Source organism: Schistocerca americana, chromosome 2, assembly GCF_021461395.2.
Source record: "Schistocerca americana isolate TAMUIC-IGC-003095 chromosome 2, iqSchAmer2.1, whole genome shotgun sequence".
Classification (NCBI taxonomy): Eukaryota; Metazoa; Arthropoda; class Insecta; order Orthoptera; family Acrididae; genus Schistocerca; species Schistocerca americana.
This window is the reverse complement of record NC_060120.1, coordinates 685,128,457-685,144,794: the sequence shown is the minus strand read 5'-3', so window position 1 is coordinate 685,144,794 and position 16,338 is coordinate 685,128,457. Positions and strand designations below refer to the sequence as shown.

The window sequence follows — 16,338 nt, the reverse complement described above, 5'->3', positions numbered from 1 at the left end:
TCCCACAATCGCTGCAGCTAATCGGGCACAACTTGTACAACGGCAGCGTACGTTCGATCAGTTGTTTCAAGTTTGGGTAGCAAGGTGGCCATGCGATTGGCCCTTCACGGTCAATCCACCGATCAGGGAAGTGATTATAGAGGAAACCTCGAACTTCAATAATGAAATGGTGTGGTCTTGCTGGTAGTAAACCATCTCATCTCGGTCATCTTCATCGATCTGTGGTATTAAAAAGTTTTCAAGCATATCCAGCCCGCATCTCGTGGTCGTGCGGTAGCGTTCTCGCTTCCCACGCCCGGGTTCCCGGGTTCGATTCCCGGCGGGGTCAGGGATTTTCTCTGCCTCGTGATGACTGGGTGTTGTGTGCTGTCCTTAGGTTAGTTAGGTTTAAGTAGTTCTAAGTTCTAGGGGACTTATGACCACAGCAGTTGAGTCCCATAGTGCTCAGAGCCATTTGAACCATATCCAGATACATAAAACACACAACGAGCATGCCACGCACCAGTGAAAGTAGCCACTTTAACTGTGCACTACGCTGGCCCTCCTGGTGGTGGAATGCCGTACTGATGCACTACGTGACTCAATCTTGAGGTTTGCTACAAAATGACACACCTACCGATTCTTTAGTTATCTCAGTTAACCAAAGTTGTTAAGTCCTTTTTGGCTCGCCTTGCACGATGTTCAACGTTAAATGTGACTAGGGCCCCCTCGTGGAGACCGTTCGCCGGATGCAAGTCTTTAGATTCGACGCCACTTTGGTGACTTGCGCATCGATGCGGATGAAACGATGATGATTAGGACAACACAACACCCACTCCCTGAGCGGGGAAAATCTTCGACCCAGCCGGGAATCGAACCCGGACCTTAGGACTGACATTCTGTCGCGCTGACCACTCAGCTACCGGGGGCAGACATGTTCAACTTTTACAAAAGTATATTTCCAACTGAGACCTGAGTAACACTTAAGTCCTACTCGATGATGGCGACTGCTTCAGCTGAACTCACGAACTGGAGCAGAGTACTTCCACACTCAGCTCTATAGTGACCTCTGTGCGAGGGCGATCATGTGCTGAGATCCTATCCCATTTGACGTAGAGGACTGCAACGAGGCACCGCTAATGTCTGTGGTATCGATGCGCTTTAACATCTGTTGCCTGGCTCTGCGAATTTTGGACGATATCACAACGATCATTGTCATCGCAATAATAATACTAATAATAATAATGAGTGTCGATTGGAATCGGAGTGATTTGTGCAAGAGTTGTTGCTGTACATTGATTGACGCGCGCGCCTCATCACGTGCTGCAAGGCACGGCAGACGACAGCTGACAGACTGGGTCCGTCGTCTGCAGACGCGTCCTTGCCCGACAATTAAAGTGCGCTCTCGGATTACTTAACCTCAGCGCAAGACGTTAACGAGTGTGGCCCCGGAAACCCGTCCCACTCTGCCCCCCTAATACATGTTGCTGCTAGGTTGCAAGGACCTGCGAACGCTGCCCTCAGGCAAGCTGCAGGGCAGCTGCCTCTCTGTTCATTACAGAGGCAAGAGGCAGGCTCATCAGTTATACACATATAATGACTTTAACGCAACACTGAAACAAGGTACGATCTGGACTCGCTCAAGACAATCGTAGTCTGAGCTATGTCCCACGCCATGTAGCTTAGGAATCAGCTTCTTCGTTGCCAAGAAAGCTGAAGAAATTATATAATTATGAGCTCAGTAGGCAGAGATTTTATTTATCTCATTTGTAGAACAGCTAGTTCGTTTTCTACGAATATCGCTGACTTCCAGTCCTCTGACACAGCCATTTTTAAGTATAATGAGAGCCGAACAGGAGACAGCTCTTCTCCCTGTTCTTTAACTTAGGGATAGTGATCCAAGGCTGGGGAGTGTCGGTGACCACGGTATTAAGTCTACACACTGTAGTGTGTTGAGAAACAATGTGATGTGAATGTAGTCATTTGCACGCTTGTGACGTACAGTGTATTTCCCTACTGAATGAGATATTTTGTTGTTAAGCAATCCCAACTATTTCCGTACGTCGTCTACCTTCCCTAATTTTCAGGGATTCCACAGCAGTGCCTCTTACCCCTTTGATTCTTTCGAGTAATAATTCGGCGATACTTTTCAAATACATTGAAGCGGACTAGTTTGTTTCGCTGTTAGCAATGTTGTTGAGGTCTTCAGGTGTAGTACAGAGCATCTTGGCCCCGTTATCGCACCTGCTGCTATGCTTGCAGCAAAGACGTGTTAAAGTACGTGTCATGCTCTCCTCTAATTTCTATTCACATGTGTTTTTTTCAGTTTCAGTTAGTAAATGCCAGCAAATTGTGCTAACTTCTCCACTACAATAAATGGTAGATATTTTCTCATACTGTAATCCTAACAGACCTTCCAGTTATGTACAACTCATGCACTGCTTGGCGTACCTCTTCATCAGAACGGAACTCCTTTCCTCACATTGCGTCTTGGAGTGGTCCAAATATAAGGAAATCACTTGGTGATGAGGAATGGCGCCATTCCTCGCACGCTCTCTTCGTTTCCGGTTGGTGGAAGTGAACCCAGGTTTCGTCCCCAGTAACGATTTTTGCAAGGAAGCCACCACCTTCTCGTTCAAAGCACCGAAGTTCTTCACAAGCATCAACACGTCGTTCTCTCATTTCAGGAGTCAGCTGGCGTGGCACCCATCTTGCAGACACTTTGTGAAACTGGAGCACATCATGCACAATGTGGTGTGCTGACCCATGACTAATCTGTAAACATGCTGCAATGTCATTCAGTGTCGCTCGGCGGTTATCCTTCACTATGGCTTCAACTGCTGCAGTGTTCTGTGGAGTCACAACTCGTTGTACCTGACTGGACGAGGATCATCTTCCACTGAAGTCACACCGTTTGCGAACTTCCTACTGCTTTCGTAGAGTTGCTGCTGTGACAAACATGCATCACCGTACTGAACCTTCATTCGTCGATGAATTTCAATAGGTTTCACACCTTCACTACGCAAAAACCGAATAACAGAACACTATTCTTCCCTGGTGTAAGTCGCAAGTGGGGCGGCCATCTTTATACTGATACTGCGACGGTATATGTGCATCTGCACTATGCTGCCACATACAGGCCATTCTGCACGCTGTTTGTAGCACGCTTACCAACTTACAGGATAACGGTGCGAAATTTCGATTTGTTATTACAAATTTAAGGTTTTCATTTGATTCACCTTTGTAAATTGATGGTGGCTTCCCAGATATTTATTTGGAGATGTTTATGTGAAAAGAATATTACGTGTCGTTTTGCATGTGTACTAGAATAAAAACACTCGCTGAGTGCTTCCGCGACGCGTCGATTATATTTGTCAGATCATATTTGAAAACGGCAACAATTTCTCATTTTATGCAAATCGATGTGTTTTACACTTTTTGTGATTGCTTCGATTTTTATTTCATTGTTCTTTCTTTTATTTTCATATACATTGGTCGTACAGCTAAACAGTTCGCCTCAGCGCTGTTGACTGCTACGCTGGGGACTCAGATTCGATTTCCTGTGCTGGTAAGGATTTCCTTTCTTGTTCGGTTGCACTCAGCCTCGAGAGGCCAACTGAGGAACTACTCGACCGATCAGTAGGGGTTCAAAAAGGCCCAGAAACCCGACAACGATCAGCAGAGCAGTGTGCTGACCTCATGCCCATTCATTTCGCATCCGATGACGCTATTGTCAGAGGGTGAAATGGCGGTCGGGCAGGCCCGAATGATCCTTTAGGGCCAGAATACGGAACTTTACCTTTCTCACCTAACATAACTAAATTTTATTGGCAATGTGATAAATTCTGTGATTTATTTTCTTCCACAAATCGCTCTATTGCCGTCTGCGTATTCTAACTGTCGGCTCTCTCTACTAAAACGGAAACGACATTATCACATATCTTCTGGTGACAAAACACTTTTTTCATGAATTGTTGTTGAGTTTGTAAGATATAAGGTTTACGGACTTACCGTGCTCATTATAGGGGAATATATTGCTTAAATGACGCACTGTCATCCTGAGTCACCATTAGCTTTTCCCGGAAACTGTTTCATCTTGTCTGTTGGATGTTTAGAGCGTCACAAATCACTGCTTCGGCTTCAAATAAACGCTTTTGCCTTAGAGTTATTTGTGGAAGCCTCTTCATCCTCGATTTTGCGACAGCTGAATTTGAGTTCGGAAGGAGCTAATCGTGCCAGCAAGAATTTCAGGTCGACAATATGTTTAAATAACCGACCTGCTCCGCGATTAATTTGTTACCGGCAATGTATCAACAGACCTCCAGTTACGATGCACTCCAGGAAATTGTTTCCTTACTGTAGCTGTCTTGCTAAATGATATATCATGGCTATATATTTCTGTGTGACAGCGAATAGCTGTTGCAGCTCACGAGAGACCACAATGTTTTTGCGTCAGCGCCTGCGACGTACAGCGTACAGTACGGGTCCTGTGTTTCTGAGTAGAAAACATATCTTTCTCAAGAGATGTAGAAAGAACAATAGCTACGTTGGAATAATGATCATACGAGCCGCGAGAGTGGAAAAATGTTTATTATCATCAATCTTATGCATCAGATGTGTCTGTATTGCTATTTTTTATAACCGTTCCATTGTTATTGGTTTGGGTTTTATTCCTTTTCCCGATTTCAGAAATACGAGAAATCCCTACGTTTTTCTATTGTGCAAATCAACTGAATATTTGGAAAGTGTTATCCATTACTTATTTTCGTTTCAAATACGGTTCACTCATGGAATTTATTAATAAACAACAAAACAGCCTTTCTTTTTGGTCAATAAACCATTTGCTAATGTTCCCCTCTCTCTTTAAACGCATGAAGCATCTTTGCAAATTCTGTACATCCTGTAGACTCGAATACCAAAACCTCATCGTTTTGCCGATTCCTCCCATATCGGACTTCTGCCTATACCTGCACACCCTCAATCTCCTATCCCAATGAAACTTCAATAGGATCTCTCTTCCTGACCCAGAAATCCGCCACCATCCAACCAAACATCAGCCTTTAGTCCGCCTGTTAAGACCCATTTTCCTGAGAATGGGTAGACGTATGAAATTTAAGTTCTCGTATGTCGGCACTAAAGTCTACAGTCCTTGGGTGGTGTAAAAAGTTTAAGCTTCTATATGAATGCAAACAAAAGATACGGCCATTGACGTCACATATTTTGATATCTTGCCAGTACCGATATCGATAACAGGCAAAAATTGTCGAAATTATCAATTCGTAGGATGGATGAAGTGTCTAAATACATAACTAAGTTTATAAGAAACCCTCGGAGCGCGAGTCATACTCGCACTTATCCAATTTTTTTTTAAATAATCTATCACCTCTTCATTTAACTGTCCTTTATAGATGCAAACGCCAATATTTTTAATGTTGCTGATCATCGACAACTATCTCCACTTTTCGTAAGGAATTTCTAACGCCGTCATCTTTCTATGGACAACCGCGTCGTCAACGAACAGTAACACAGATTGCCGATAAACCGTCCAAAACAAGAACTTTATAACTGTGTGGTACTTCATTTGTTCATTTGAGTGAAATAAAACACTGCACTATAAATCCACACCAGTGAAAGTATCCTGCAGATAACGTTGCCTCTTGATCTATGTTATTCCACATAACGTACCAACATAACAAAAACAAATAAGTTAACATCTTTGCATCTCCATATTAAACGCACCTCTTTTCTATAAACGAGACTCTACAGCCAGTGCAGATAGTTTTGGGTAAGTGAACAGTGCAAACGTTGGTGAAACCCGACGCAACAGGGGCAGCGGTGCGTGACAAGGGAAGCCCTCGCCAATGGCCGGCCACAGTGTAATCCCCCGCACACGATGCAGTGAGTGGCGTCGGCGTGTGCCTGGCGCGCTCCCCTGCCACGCATTCGACGGGGTTCCTGCAGAACACAAGACACGTACACCACCTACAGCGGTAGCCACTGTCTCCCTGGAAGTTGAGGACAGGTCAACTGCTCACATCGAATAAGTTGAATAAGTTGGGGCGAGCATTTGGCTGTGGGCAATTAACCCCGCTGCAATTTGGTAGTAATTTGGTAAACTTATCATCAATGAGCGGCTTCAGCTGAGTGTCGTATACTAGAAGAAACTTGTGGACGCCATTCCTCGCATAACTGAGGCCATTATCGTGGATAGAAGCCATTATCATGGCTAGAGTGAAGTCTCCCGAGGGACCTGAGGGTGACTTAACTTTTTGTCCAGTGTGCTGTCAGGTACTACACTATAGTTTCGCCAGTGTTCATTTACTCCAAGGAGTGGGTGTGAAGAAGGGCCAAAGGGGGGGATGGGGGGAAGGGGGGGGGGGTACAACAGATTCAGACATATGCTCTTTTGTGATGTATGACTATAGCCTCGAGCCGCGCGGAATTAGCCGAGCGGTCTAAGGTGCTGCAATAATGGACTGTGCGGCTGGTCCCGGCGGAGATTTGAGTCCTCCCTCGGGCATGGGTGTGTGTGTTTGCCCTTAGGATAATTTAGGTTAAGTAGTGTGTAAGCTTAGGGACTGATGACCTTAGCAGTTAAGTCCTATAAGACTTCACCCACATTTGAACATTTTTGAACTATAGCCTCGACATCAACCTGCAGAATAATGAAGTGTATGTGATATCTCCTGCTTACTGGACAGATGCTCTTACCACATTTTTTAAGTCCCAAATATACTCAAGTCCTAAAACGAGGAATAGCTAAAGCCACCAAAACTCTTATCCTAAACTTAAGGAGAAGCCCCCAATAAAGCTCCACTACTTCAGGCGTTAGCCCGTATGAGTAAAGATGCAAATAAAACTTGTTAGAAACAGGAACAGAGAATACAGGGAGGTATTTTTTTATTTTTTTTGTTTTTTAATCCATCTCCGTCGCACCATGACGTCCTTGCAAAGACTGGCGAACGCCTTCGGGAGGATACCCACGTTGTGGCGACGCATCAGAAGACATCGATGCAGGTCTACTCGCAAGTGTGTTCAACATCCGTTGAGGGGATCGAATCTGTAAAATGAAGGAAGGAGCTATGTCAGCTGCTCCTGGAATGGTTTATCCAGCTGCGAGGGGGTTTGCCGAAGCACTCCGGAATTCGACAAATGATTTTGGTACTTAGGATTCTCGACAACTACACGAAGTCGGTAGTTAAGGTATTGTCAGAAGTCGAGGGCTCGTTTGTCACCGCCATAAAACAGGTAGTGGGCACCGTGCCCGCTAATCCAAGTCACTGAGTGGATCTTCGCCGGCGGGAAATAGTCCGTATCCAGGAAGACAAGTACTTGCGCGGTGATGGCTCTCAGGAGTCGTGTCTGTGATGAACTCCATCTGGCAAACCAAACGGCAAACATCTCTCGCTTCGCCGCAGCAAGTTCAAATGACTCTAAGCACTATGTAACTTAACATCTGAGGTCATCAGTCCCCTAAACTTAGAACTGCTTAAACCTAACTAACCTAAGGACGTCACACACATCCATGCCCGACGCAGGATTCGAACCTGCGACCGTAGAACCAGCACGGTTCCGGACTGAAGCGCCTAGAACCGCTCGGCCACAGCGGCAGGCGCGCAGACAAGTGGATGGCCATCGATGCCTCGCACGCCACACGTGGTACATAATGGCGATGTCACTAGATGTATCCAGTGAGACGCGACTACCATCAAGCCATTTAGACACAGTCGTTATGGCAAGTGCACGGACTACTCTAGCACAACTGCCGTCAGATCCATGTCCGAAAAGAACAGGCAGCAGAGATATAATTAGGGCGAGGCTGATCAAAGAAACCTTCAGTGGAGATGCACGTCACGCTCCAACTCTTATAGGAATCTGCGAAACGTCGCGAGTAATGACAATGGGCAGGGCACCACGTCAGTAGTACACGGGTAAGTTGAGAATTTGGGTTTGACGGGAAGCGAGCTAGGGTAGTCGGCGCAGTTGAGATGACCATTGTGTGCCGAATAAGCAGGAGACCCTGGTTCGAATCTCGGTGCGGCACAAACTTTCAACTTCTCCATTGATGAAAATCAATGCCCACTAGCAGCTAAATGTCATTAATTCCTTTGTGTAGAGAGTAATAAAGGACATACGCCGCAAGGGACTCGGAGAATGGTGCTCGGGCGCAACGCCCGCCCCTCGGCTGTGAAGCCAGAGACCCACTGCAGCGCTCAGGCCGATCCATAGTGCGTCGGCGGCCGCGGCGGCCTAGGCGCCGGCTGCCCCGGTATTGACGGATTGGAGAGGGCGGCGCGCGCCACGGCACGGTCAAGTGCCGCCGCGCTACTTCCGTTCTCCGCTGCGCTGCTGCTTGTCGTTTGTCTGGCTGCACCTGCACCCACCACTCCTAAGGTATCCGCCTGCCCAAGTCAGCCGAGCGACGAGCTTTCACAAGGAGTCACTTTAAATGGAAGACACCCATCCGCCACAGTGCGTGCGGTGTTCAAAGATGGTTCAAATGGCTCTGAGCACTATGGGACTTAACAACTGAGGTCATCAGTCTCCTAGAACTTAGAACTACTTAAACCTAACTAACCTAAGGACAACACACACATCCATGTCCTAGGCAGGATTCGAAGCTGCGACCGTAGCGGTCGCGCGCTTCCAGACTGAAGCGCCTAGAACCGCTCGACGCTTGCGGAGTGTCCAGCTTCGTCTACGTCAGGCATGTCAGACTCGAGGGCCATACCGAGTCGTAGGTTCCTGTGGATCAATAACTCGTATTTTCAACGAATTGCAGGTTCACGGCAAAACTGTCATGTTTCTTGGAATTTTTGAAGTTCGTCAGCAATTTTCCATTTGATCTCTCACTTCTGCTCGGCGTGATTGGTGTGCTTTCGAATGTTCAGCAGAGTTCTTGATTCTATTTCGACGACAGACCGACCTGTCGTCTTCAGGTGCTGCAAGCTCCATTCTTAGTTCGAGTCCACGGCAGGGAATATGCATACTAAAAACGGTAGTAGCACTTTAGTTTCGACAGGATCATACTGAGTGCAAAGAGACGAAATATTTATGAACCGTAGAATACTGGAATATTTGAAAGAAAATTAATATTTTCTTCTTTCCTTTCACACTAACAGCACAACTAATCGTCGTAATGTGAATAACCTCATTTTTCTGGTTTAATGGAAGCGAAACGTTTACTGTTAACGCACATCAGACAAATCAACTCAGACAAATCAGTTTTTTGGCTTTGGAGCTGCTTGCGGTTTTATTAACGACATCACACAGTCAACTTCAAACCTAGAGTAGCAATGTGTCTTCTGCCTCATGTACAGAAGTAGCGGCGAAGTCAATGCAGGATTAATGCATTTATTAGTCAACTAATACTGAAAGGGTAGTTCTACTAGTCCTACATAACAATATCAGACAAAGTATAACCACCTGGAGACATCACGTAATACAACTGCTTCTGGTCTAGGCAACGGTTTCAGTCCGGAAGGATAGGAACTATACCAAACGGCGGGGGAGGGGGGGGGGGGGCGTTGACGACAACGTTTCCACCCACTTGCAGACTATTTTCGTGGGATGAATATGGGGTGATTTTGCAAACCATAAGAGAGGCGACAGGGTTGCGAAGTGTTTGTCAAATCAATAACATATGCATCCACCCACGAAAACGATTACTGACATCTTAGAAAATAGAAGTGTAAACACAATACTCACCATAAAGTTGTACAAAAGAGGGCAACACTTGGTCATCAAGAACGTTGCTCTATCGGTTTCATAAGACACTTGTAAAATAATCCTAATGACGTTGGTTTGCTCCTTCGAAACGCGTCAATGTTAGCGCTTTTTGCATAGTGAAAGATGGCTGGGCTTATATTTTAACACTGGTGCTGAAATAATCATCCTAACGAGGGCTTGCTCGCGAAAGGAAAAGGTCCCAGATTCGAGCCCCGATCCGGCACACAGTTTCAAACTGCCAGTAAGTTCTAAATAACAGACACTCTACCGCAAAGAGAAAATTCATTCTGGAGCCTGGCTCATGTTCACAGTTACCTGAATAAGTGGGCCCAAGTTATAGAAGAAGAAGCATTCCCCAGACATGACAGAACCGTACCGTCCTGAGATACACTCACCATACATTGCACCTCAATGCCTCTGCAGGCCATCGGCTTGCTCGGCGCGTGGAATCATGTGAAAGGAGGCGACCCACAACTCGTCGAGTCACATTCCAGTCAGCCACTGTCCAGTATCTGCAATTTTTGGACCACGGAAGACGTGCAGCTTCAGGTGCCGCAGTGGGCAATGGCCTTTTCCAAGCACACCGTTTCTAAACGCTCATCACATCCATTTCTCTTGACAATGTTCGCTCGGAAGCTGGTTGGGATGGATAGGCATTCAATGACAGCGGAAGTTCCTGCCGGTTTCCAAGCCGACTGTCAATGACACGGGGTGAAGCTCGCCCCCGTTCTCTGTCAGTTTTGTCGTTTGTACGACCATTCTTCTTACGGTATGTTATATGGCTGCGAGTGGTACATCATTCCTTGTAGACAGGTTGCACAGTTTGCGTTGGTACACTAACAGATCGACCAACTTCAATCACTTCATTTCATTTATAATACGTCTCCATGGCTATCCATCTTCGTGATCTGATTTCATACAATCAGTTGACACATACACACCGCTTTACTGCTGTCAGTTACCTCAGCACTCGATGGTCACATGAGTGCCTGGTAACCAGTACACCACCTTGAACGCACCAAAGCGACCAGGATACTCTTTCAAGGTGGTGGCTAATACTTTGCCCGGTGAGTTTATTTGAAGCACCGAGCGAGTGAAAAAAAAGAAAAAACCACTGCTACGATCGCAAGGATGGGCCGCAAAAGTGTTCGCTGCTAGCGGTGAGTTTCACACCGAAGATTCACATCGATTCAATCCTAAGCTCTCTAAGACGCGTGGCAGACGATTATTTTCATTATACAGTGTATCACAAATTAATACCGTTTCATTCACTGGTAAAGTGTGGGGAGAACGGCAACTTATTTACTTCTATGCAAGCTGTTACTAAGCTAATTTTACCTTTGAGACCGTTATAGAAGTGGTATGCACAAGGTGAAGGATAATTATGTAATCTAGCGTGGAAGTCGGTTCTTCGAATTTTAGATGTAATTTTTTGCCGGATGAGAGAAAGTAACAAGTCAGTTGAACACTCGAAAGCGCATGCACTGGTGATCAAAAGTTGAGAACAAAAGTAGCTTTCGCAAGATGTGTCACTGCTGAATAACTCAGCTCGATGAAACTTGGACCACAAACAGAAAGGACTGCTACAGTATAGCCCAGAAAGTAACGCAAAGAAACACGCAATGAGACAAACAGAAATAACACTTTTATTTAAAGACAGTAATAATAGTGACGTCAGAGCTATTCATGAAGGTCCCCTGGGCATTAAATAAGTTGGGACATGGTTCATAATAGTGTGTGTGATCACCACGGATGGCAATGGATGCTCTACAACGTGCTACAACGCTTGCCACGAAATTGGTAACGAACTCATGTTGTAAGGCATCCTATTCTTCCACCAGAGCGGCTGACCAATGCTAGATGGTCGATAGTACGTTTGGACGTGTTGCAATACGTCTCCCCAACGCATCCCACACGTGCCCGATGGGACTGAAGACGGGAGAATGACCAGGACACTCAACTCGCCGAGTATCCTACAGCACCTCCACCTTTGCTGTCCGATGCAGTTGCGCTTTGTCACCATAAAAATGAAGTAAGATCCAAATGCACATGGGTGAGGACTACAGCGCCAAAATAACGTTGACCGATGACTGTTCAAAGACTTGGAGGTCAGTACGCCCATACAACATTACGCCTCCCCACATCATAACACAAGTGCCACCATTGTTCGACAATGCTGCACGTACTCTCACAAAGCGAGAGGTGCACCCTTTTATTGAACATGATCGTTTCATGATCCTGCTTTTACGGTGTGGGAGGCATAATGGTGCACAGCCGTACTGACTTTCAAATCTTGGAACACGTTACACTCACTAGTCTACGTTATTGTGGCACTGAACAGCTTTCCAACATGCGTCTTTTTAGAGGTTAATTCGGCCCTTGCTTCATTTTTGTGGATGGCAATGCACTACCGTATCGAACAACGCAGGTGTGGGAGCTCCTGCAATCGGAGGATATTCGGGGAACTGACTGGCCTGGTCGTCCTCCTAACTTGGATCCCATTGAGCATGTGTGGTACGCGTAGGGAGACGTATTGGAGTGCGTCCACTTGCACCAAAACCATTCAGCGGTTGTCAACCAATCTGGTGGAAGAATGGAACACCCCACCACAATAAATCCTTACCGACCTAATGGGCAGCATGTGAGAACGTTGCACTGCCATCCGTGATGACCGCACACCCTATCAACAACGATGTCCCGCGTTTTATAAAGTCCATGGGGACCATCATGAGTCACGATGACTTCAATGTTACTATTGTCATTCAATAACAGTGTCATATATGGGCGTCTCATTGTGTATTTGTTTCAGTTACCCTCTTTACTGTACTGTAGCAGTTCTTGCTATCTACGGTCCAAGTTTTATCGAGTTATGTTACTTAGCAGTGACACATCGTGTGAAACTTTCATCCTTCCTTAAATTTTGTACATCAGTGTTTTTGTCTTTCATGAAGTGTTTTCTATTCCACATTATGTGGTATTTCATTTACTGTTTCCCGCCAGTAAAACGGATCCGTCTTCTTTCCGATTACCTGTATATCCGATATGCTATCATAATTCTACGGGATGTAGTTACCACGCACGCACTTGGGTATTATTCACATATATGTGATGTGTTCTGAAAGAAATTCCTTTGTCAAAATACAGTCTCTCAGTACCGTTTCAACAAATCGGAGCTACTCACGGGCTGTATCTACGATGGGCTATGTAATCTTTGTGTTCTCACACAGTTTTACTCCTAGGTGTTTGAATAAAATCACTGACTACATTTAAAATTGATTTCTATTGTTCTCAGATGTCACTATATTTTCATATTTTGTGAAGCGCACAACTTAACATATCTCTAGGTGCGACAGGAGACGCAAATTTTTCCATCAGGCTGATGTGTATAAAAATCGCAGTGGACATTACCTCCATTTCTTCGGATAACACTTGTTCATAGGCATCCCTCTCATTTGTACGAAGTCTGAAACTGTAACTAATATTATCGGTCGATTAATTATCATAAAACGAGAACAATGACTGTCGTATCACGTTCCCCTGGAGGACATCTAAAATCAGTTGTGTATCAGAAAATTTCTCTCCATCCAGAGTAATATTAACGGAAAAACTATTTGTGAGCGTTCACTGCTAATAATCTCGAGCCCCAAATCATTTTGTAGGAGTTCTCCCGGATTTTCATAGGTCTCCATACAGATGTGGTCCTCCGCGCTCCGTACAACGGCTTTTCAGAAATGCTAAATTATTTCGAAGCTCTCGATCTAATCGCTCGCTCCGTACGCCATTCATTATTCTGTAGCAATAATCCACTAAATTACTGCTGCAATGGTTAAAATTTTACAAAAGAGAAAAGTCGATTATTTGGTTGAGCGTATTCAACAGCTGAGCGCCTGGGTCGATATGCTGACTCGTGGGAAAAGATACAGATTAAAGAATTTCCATAAATAGAGCCTTGAACAATAATATTCTTAGTAAAAATTTCAAAGGACTGGAAAAAGTACAGTATTATGAATGAATTCGGTGAAGTACATTTCCGAAGAAAGGAAAATTTGCGGCAATTTGACTAACACCAGCAAAGAAATTTTCAATGTTTAATACAAAAATATATTAGTATCATTTATATAGAGGTAACGCAGATGATTCTGCGGTTGCACGTTTGGAATACAGTACTACATTTGAGTGAACTTATGCTATTGAGGAACTGAAAGAATAAAAATAAAAGGAAGAAATAGAACTAAGAAGCGGTGCACTGTAACATTTTATAATTTTAGGAACGAAATGAGCGATTAAATGCCAAGCGAAGAGCTAGAGCGAAGAACTGTAAAGGGAAAATAATGCTGGAAAGTCATCACCAGTATGTGGGACACATTGATGCAAGGTATTCCGTGAAATCCAGGTCGAAAAGAGCGGATAATGGAGAGGCCATTGGAAGGGGGAATATTGTAAAAGGAAAAATACGGAAAGGGAAGTTAGAGATTAACACATCGTTCACGACATAACGATTAGAGATGCAGCATGGGTCCGATGGACAAGGATGTAGAAGGAGCTGCCCCTACACTCGCTACCGAAATCACAAAAATATAGATTCGAATAGTCGGAAGAACATCTTAACTTCAGTGCTTCCTAAAACCTTCTCATCCAGATTCCTAAACACTGCTCAGTTGGACGGGCTTTGGGATCAGGCACACGGATTATTCATGTCGAGATCAACAGTACCGATCCAGCACTTATTCCGTGTTGACTTGCGCGTTTACAGAGCACTGAAGAACGGGAATACAGTTTAGTATTTTTGAAAGCTTTGGAATCATCGAATTATGTGGTAGACATTTTTCATTGTAACTATAAAGCTGAATCGTGTCTGCGTGGATAGGAATCCTTACTCGCAAGGCAATTGCATTAGATAATTGTTACATGTGACCAGTGCCAGTTATCCTGGAGCAGGTACTCAAGAGTGGTTGTTCATACGTAAGTAATAGGCGGCACAAGATTTTTAATTCTGTGGGCAGTGACTGACAATTCGGATTATAAATATTACGTAATTTTGACAAATATATGTGATTCACAGACACTTCTATTGGCTCACTCTAACGTAAAAGAGGAAGCGAACTACAACACATGACCATCAAATCTTAATTGCGTGCGTAATGAGAGTCTGAAACGAAGAGGAATAAAGACGGAGTCGTAGGGTACTTGTGCGTGTGCGAACAAGTCGCGGAAGAAGCATAAAGTATGTTGCGCAAGAATTACGAAACTTCTTTCTGAAGGAAATAACTTAGTTGTATCGAGTGACAAAGAGATTTTGTACACGATGATACAGATTTACCGTGGATACCCTAAATCTTTTAAGGCAAATTCTTGACTGGTTACTACGATCGAATACAGCCGCTACCCTCACCTGAATCCGAGCAAGCGCTCCATCACTCATGACCTAGTTATCGATAACATCTTAAATTCCAACTTTTCATCTTCCTTTTCCTTTGTAGGTGCAAGCAGCGATTTCGGACAGGCAAAGGGAACTTAAAACAAGTCAGCCGCCAGTTACCAACCGATTGCGCTTCTGACATGGGCTCTTGTTCAAATACCAGTGCATGGCAGACTCTGTCAGTGACGGCATGGCATGAACTGCTTTGAAGTGAAACTGCAGCGCACAGCACGCACTAGAGCTAGTTGTGTCCTTCGCATCGTATCACCAGTCTGAAATTGCCTCCTCTGCGAGCGATAGGCGCTTTGGCTGAAAGCGCATGAAAATTTTATTAGCAAAATGCCTATAGCGTTTGTATTGTTACAGCTACTCAAAAGAAATGACAGCGTGTTACGCAGCGCTTCCTAAGCAGAGACAGTTCCAGCCGCTGTTGCCTAGTTCTTATTGTGCATGTTGTAAACAAATTTGTTGCATAAATCGCACTCCAGCACTACATGAGAAGCATTTCGTTGGCAAATATTTTCTAGATTGATCTTTGTGTTGATGAATAAGCACACTACATTACTCCTCACCTCTGTTCCAGGACCTTCTGCACCCCTGCTCCAAAAGAAGCCGAGCTTTCGCGCGGAAACCACGAGTGGGGTCGCATTCTTGTGCTTTTGGAATTGCTGCACTATAATATTGCCGTACAACATGCAAAAGAGGGCTGAAAGCGTACGAAATGAGAAAAAGACTTACCCCAACTAGCGCCGGTGCGGCCGAGGAATTGGTGCGTCTCGGGGTTCCATAAGAAGATCGAAAAGGCTTCCCATTTTCCGAGCTTGGGTGGCGGTGCGTAGAATTGCTCGACTTGCTTCTCTGCCATGTCTGTCCCCTGTGTGTGTTTCCTGACAAGAACTGTTCAGCACCCTCTCGGACAGCCGGCCAGGTGCAAGAGGGTTGCCGGGAGCGCGGGGATATTATATCAGGCCCGCTCGGCGCCGAATACGCGTGCGCAATGTCCGCTTAGGGCGCCGCCGCCCCGGTGCTGCCATCGCGCGGTCGCGGGCGCGAACCATTCGCGGACGAGAGTGGACGTCGCGCACCGCTCGTAAGACGCATCCACTCCTTCCTTAAGCTGCTTCAGGAGCTCACGCCAAGAAATGTGTCAACAAACATCCGAACATTTAACGATCCATTTACAATGAAGATTTTCGCTTTGTTCTACTGAT

The 16,338-nt window shown here is 45.2% G+C and overlaps 1 protein-coding gene across 1 annotated transcript in view; it reads right to left on the bottom strand.

Moving 5' to 3' along the window:
• Positions 1-16,119, bottom strand: part of LOC124595316 (sodium/potassium-transporting ATPase subunit beta-2) — a 153,374-nt gene extending 137,255 nt beyond the window's left edge. Inside the window, exon 1 of the mRNA XM_047134016.1 lies at positions 15,866-16,119. Coding sequence (XP_046989972.1) covers positions 15,866-15,992 — 127 coding nt within the window. The 5' untranslated portion in view covers positions 15,993-16,119. The remainder of the gene's footprint in view (positions 1-15,865) is intronic.
• Positions 16,120-16,338: the final 219 nt, after the last annotated feature.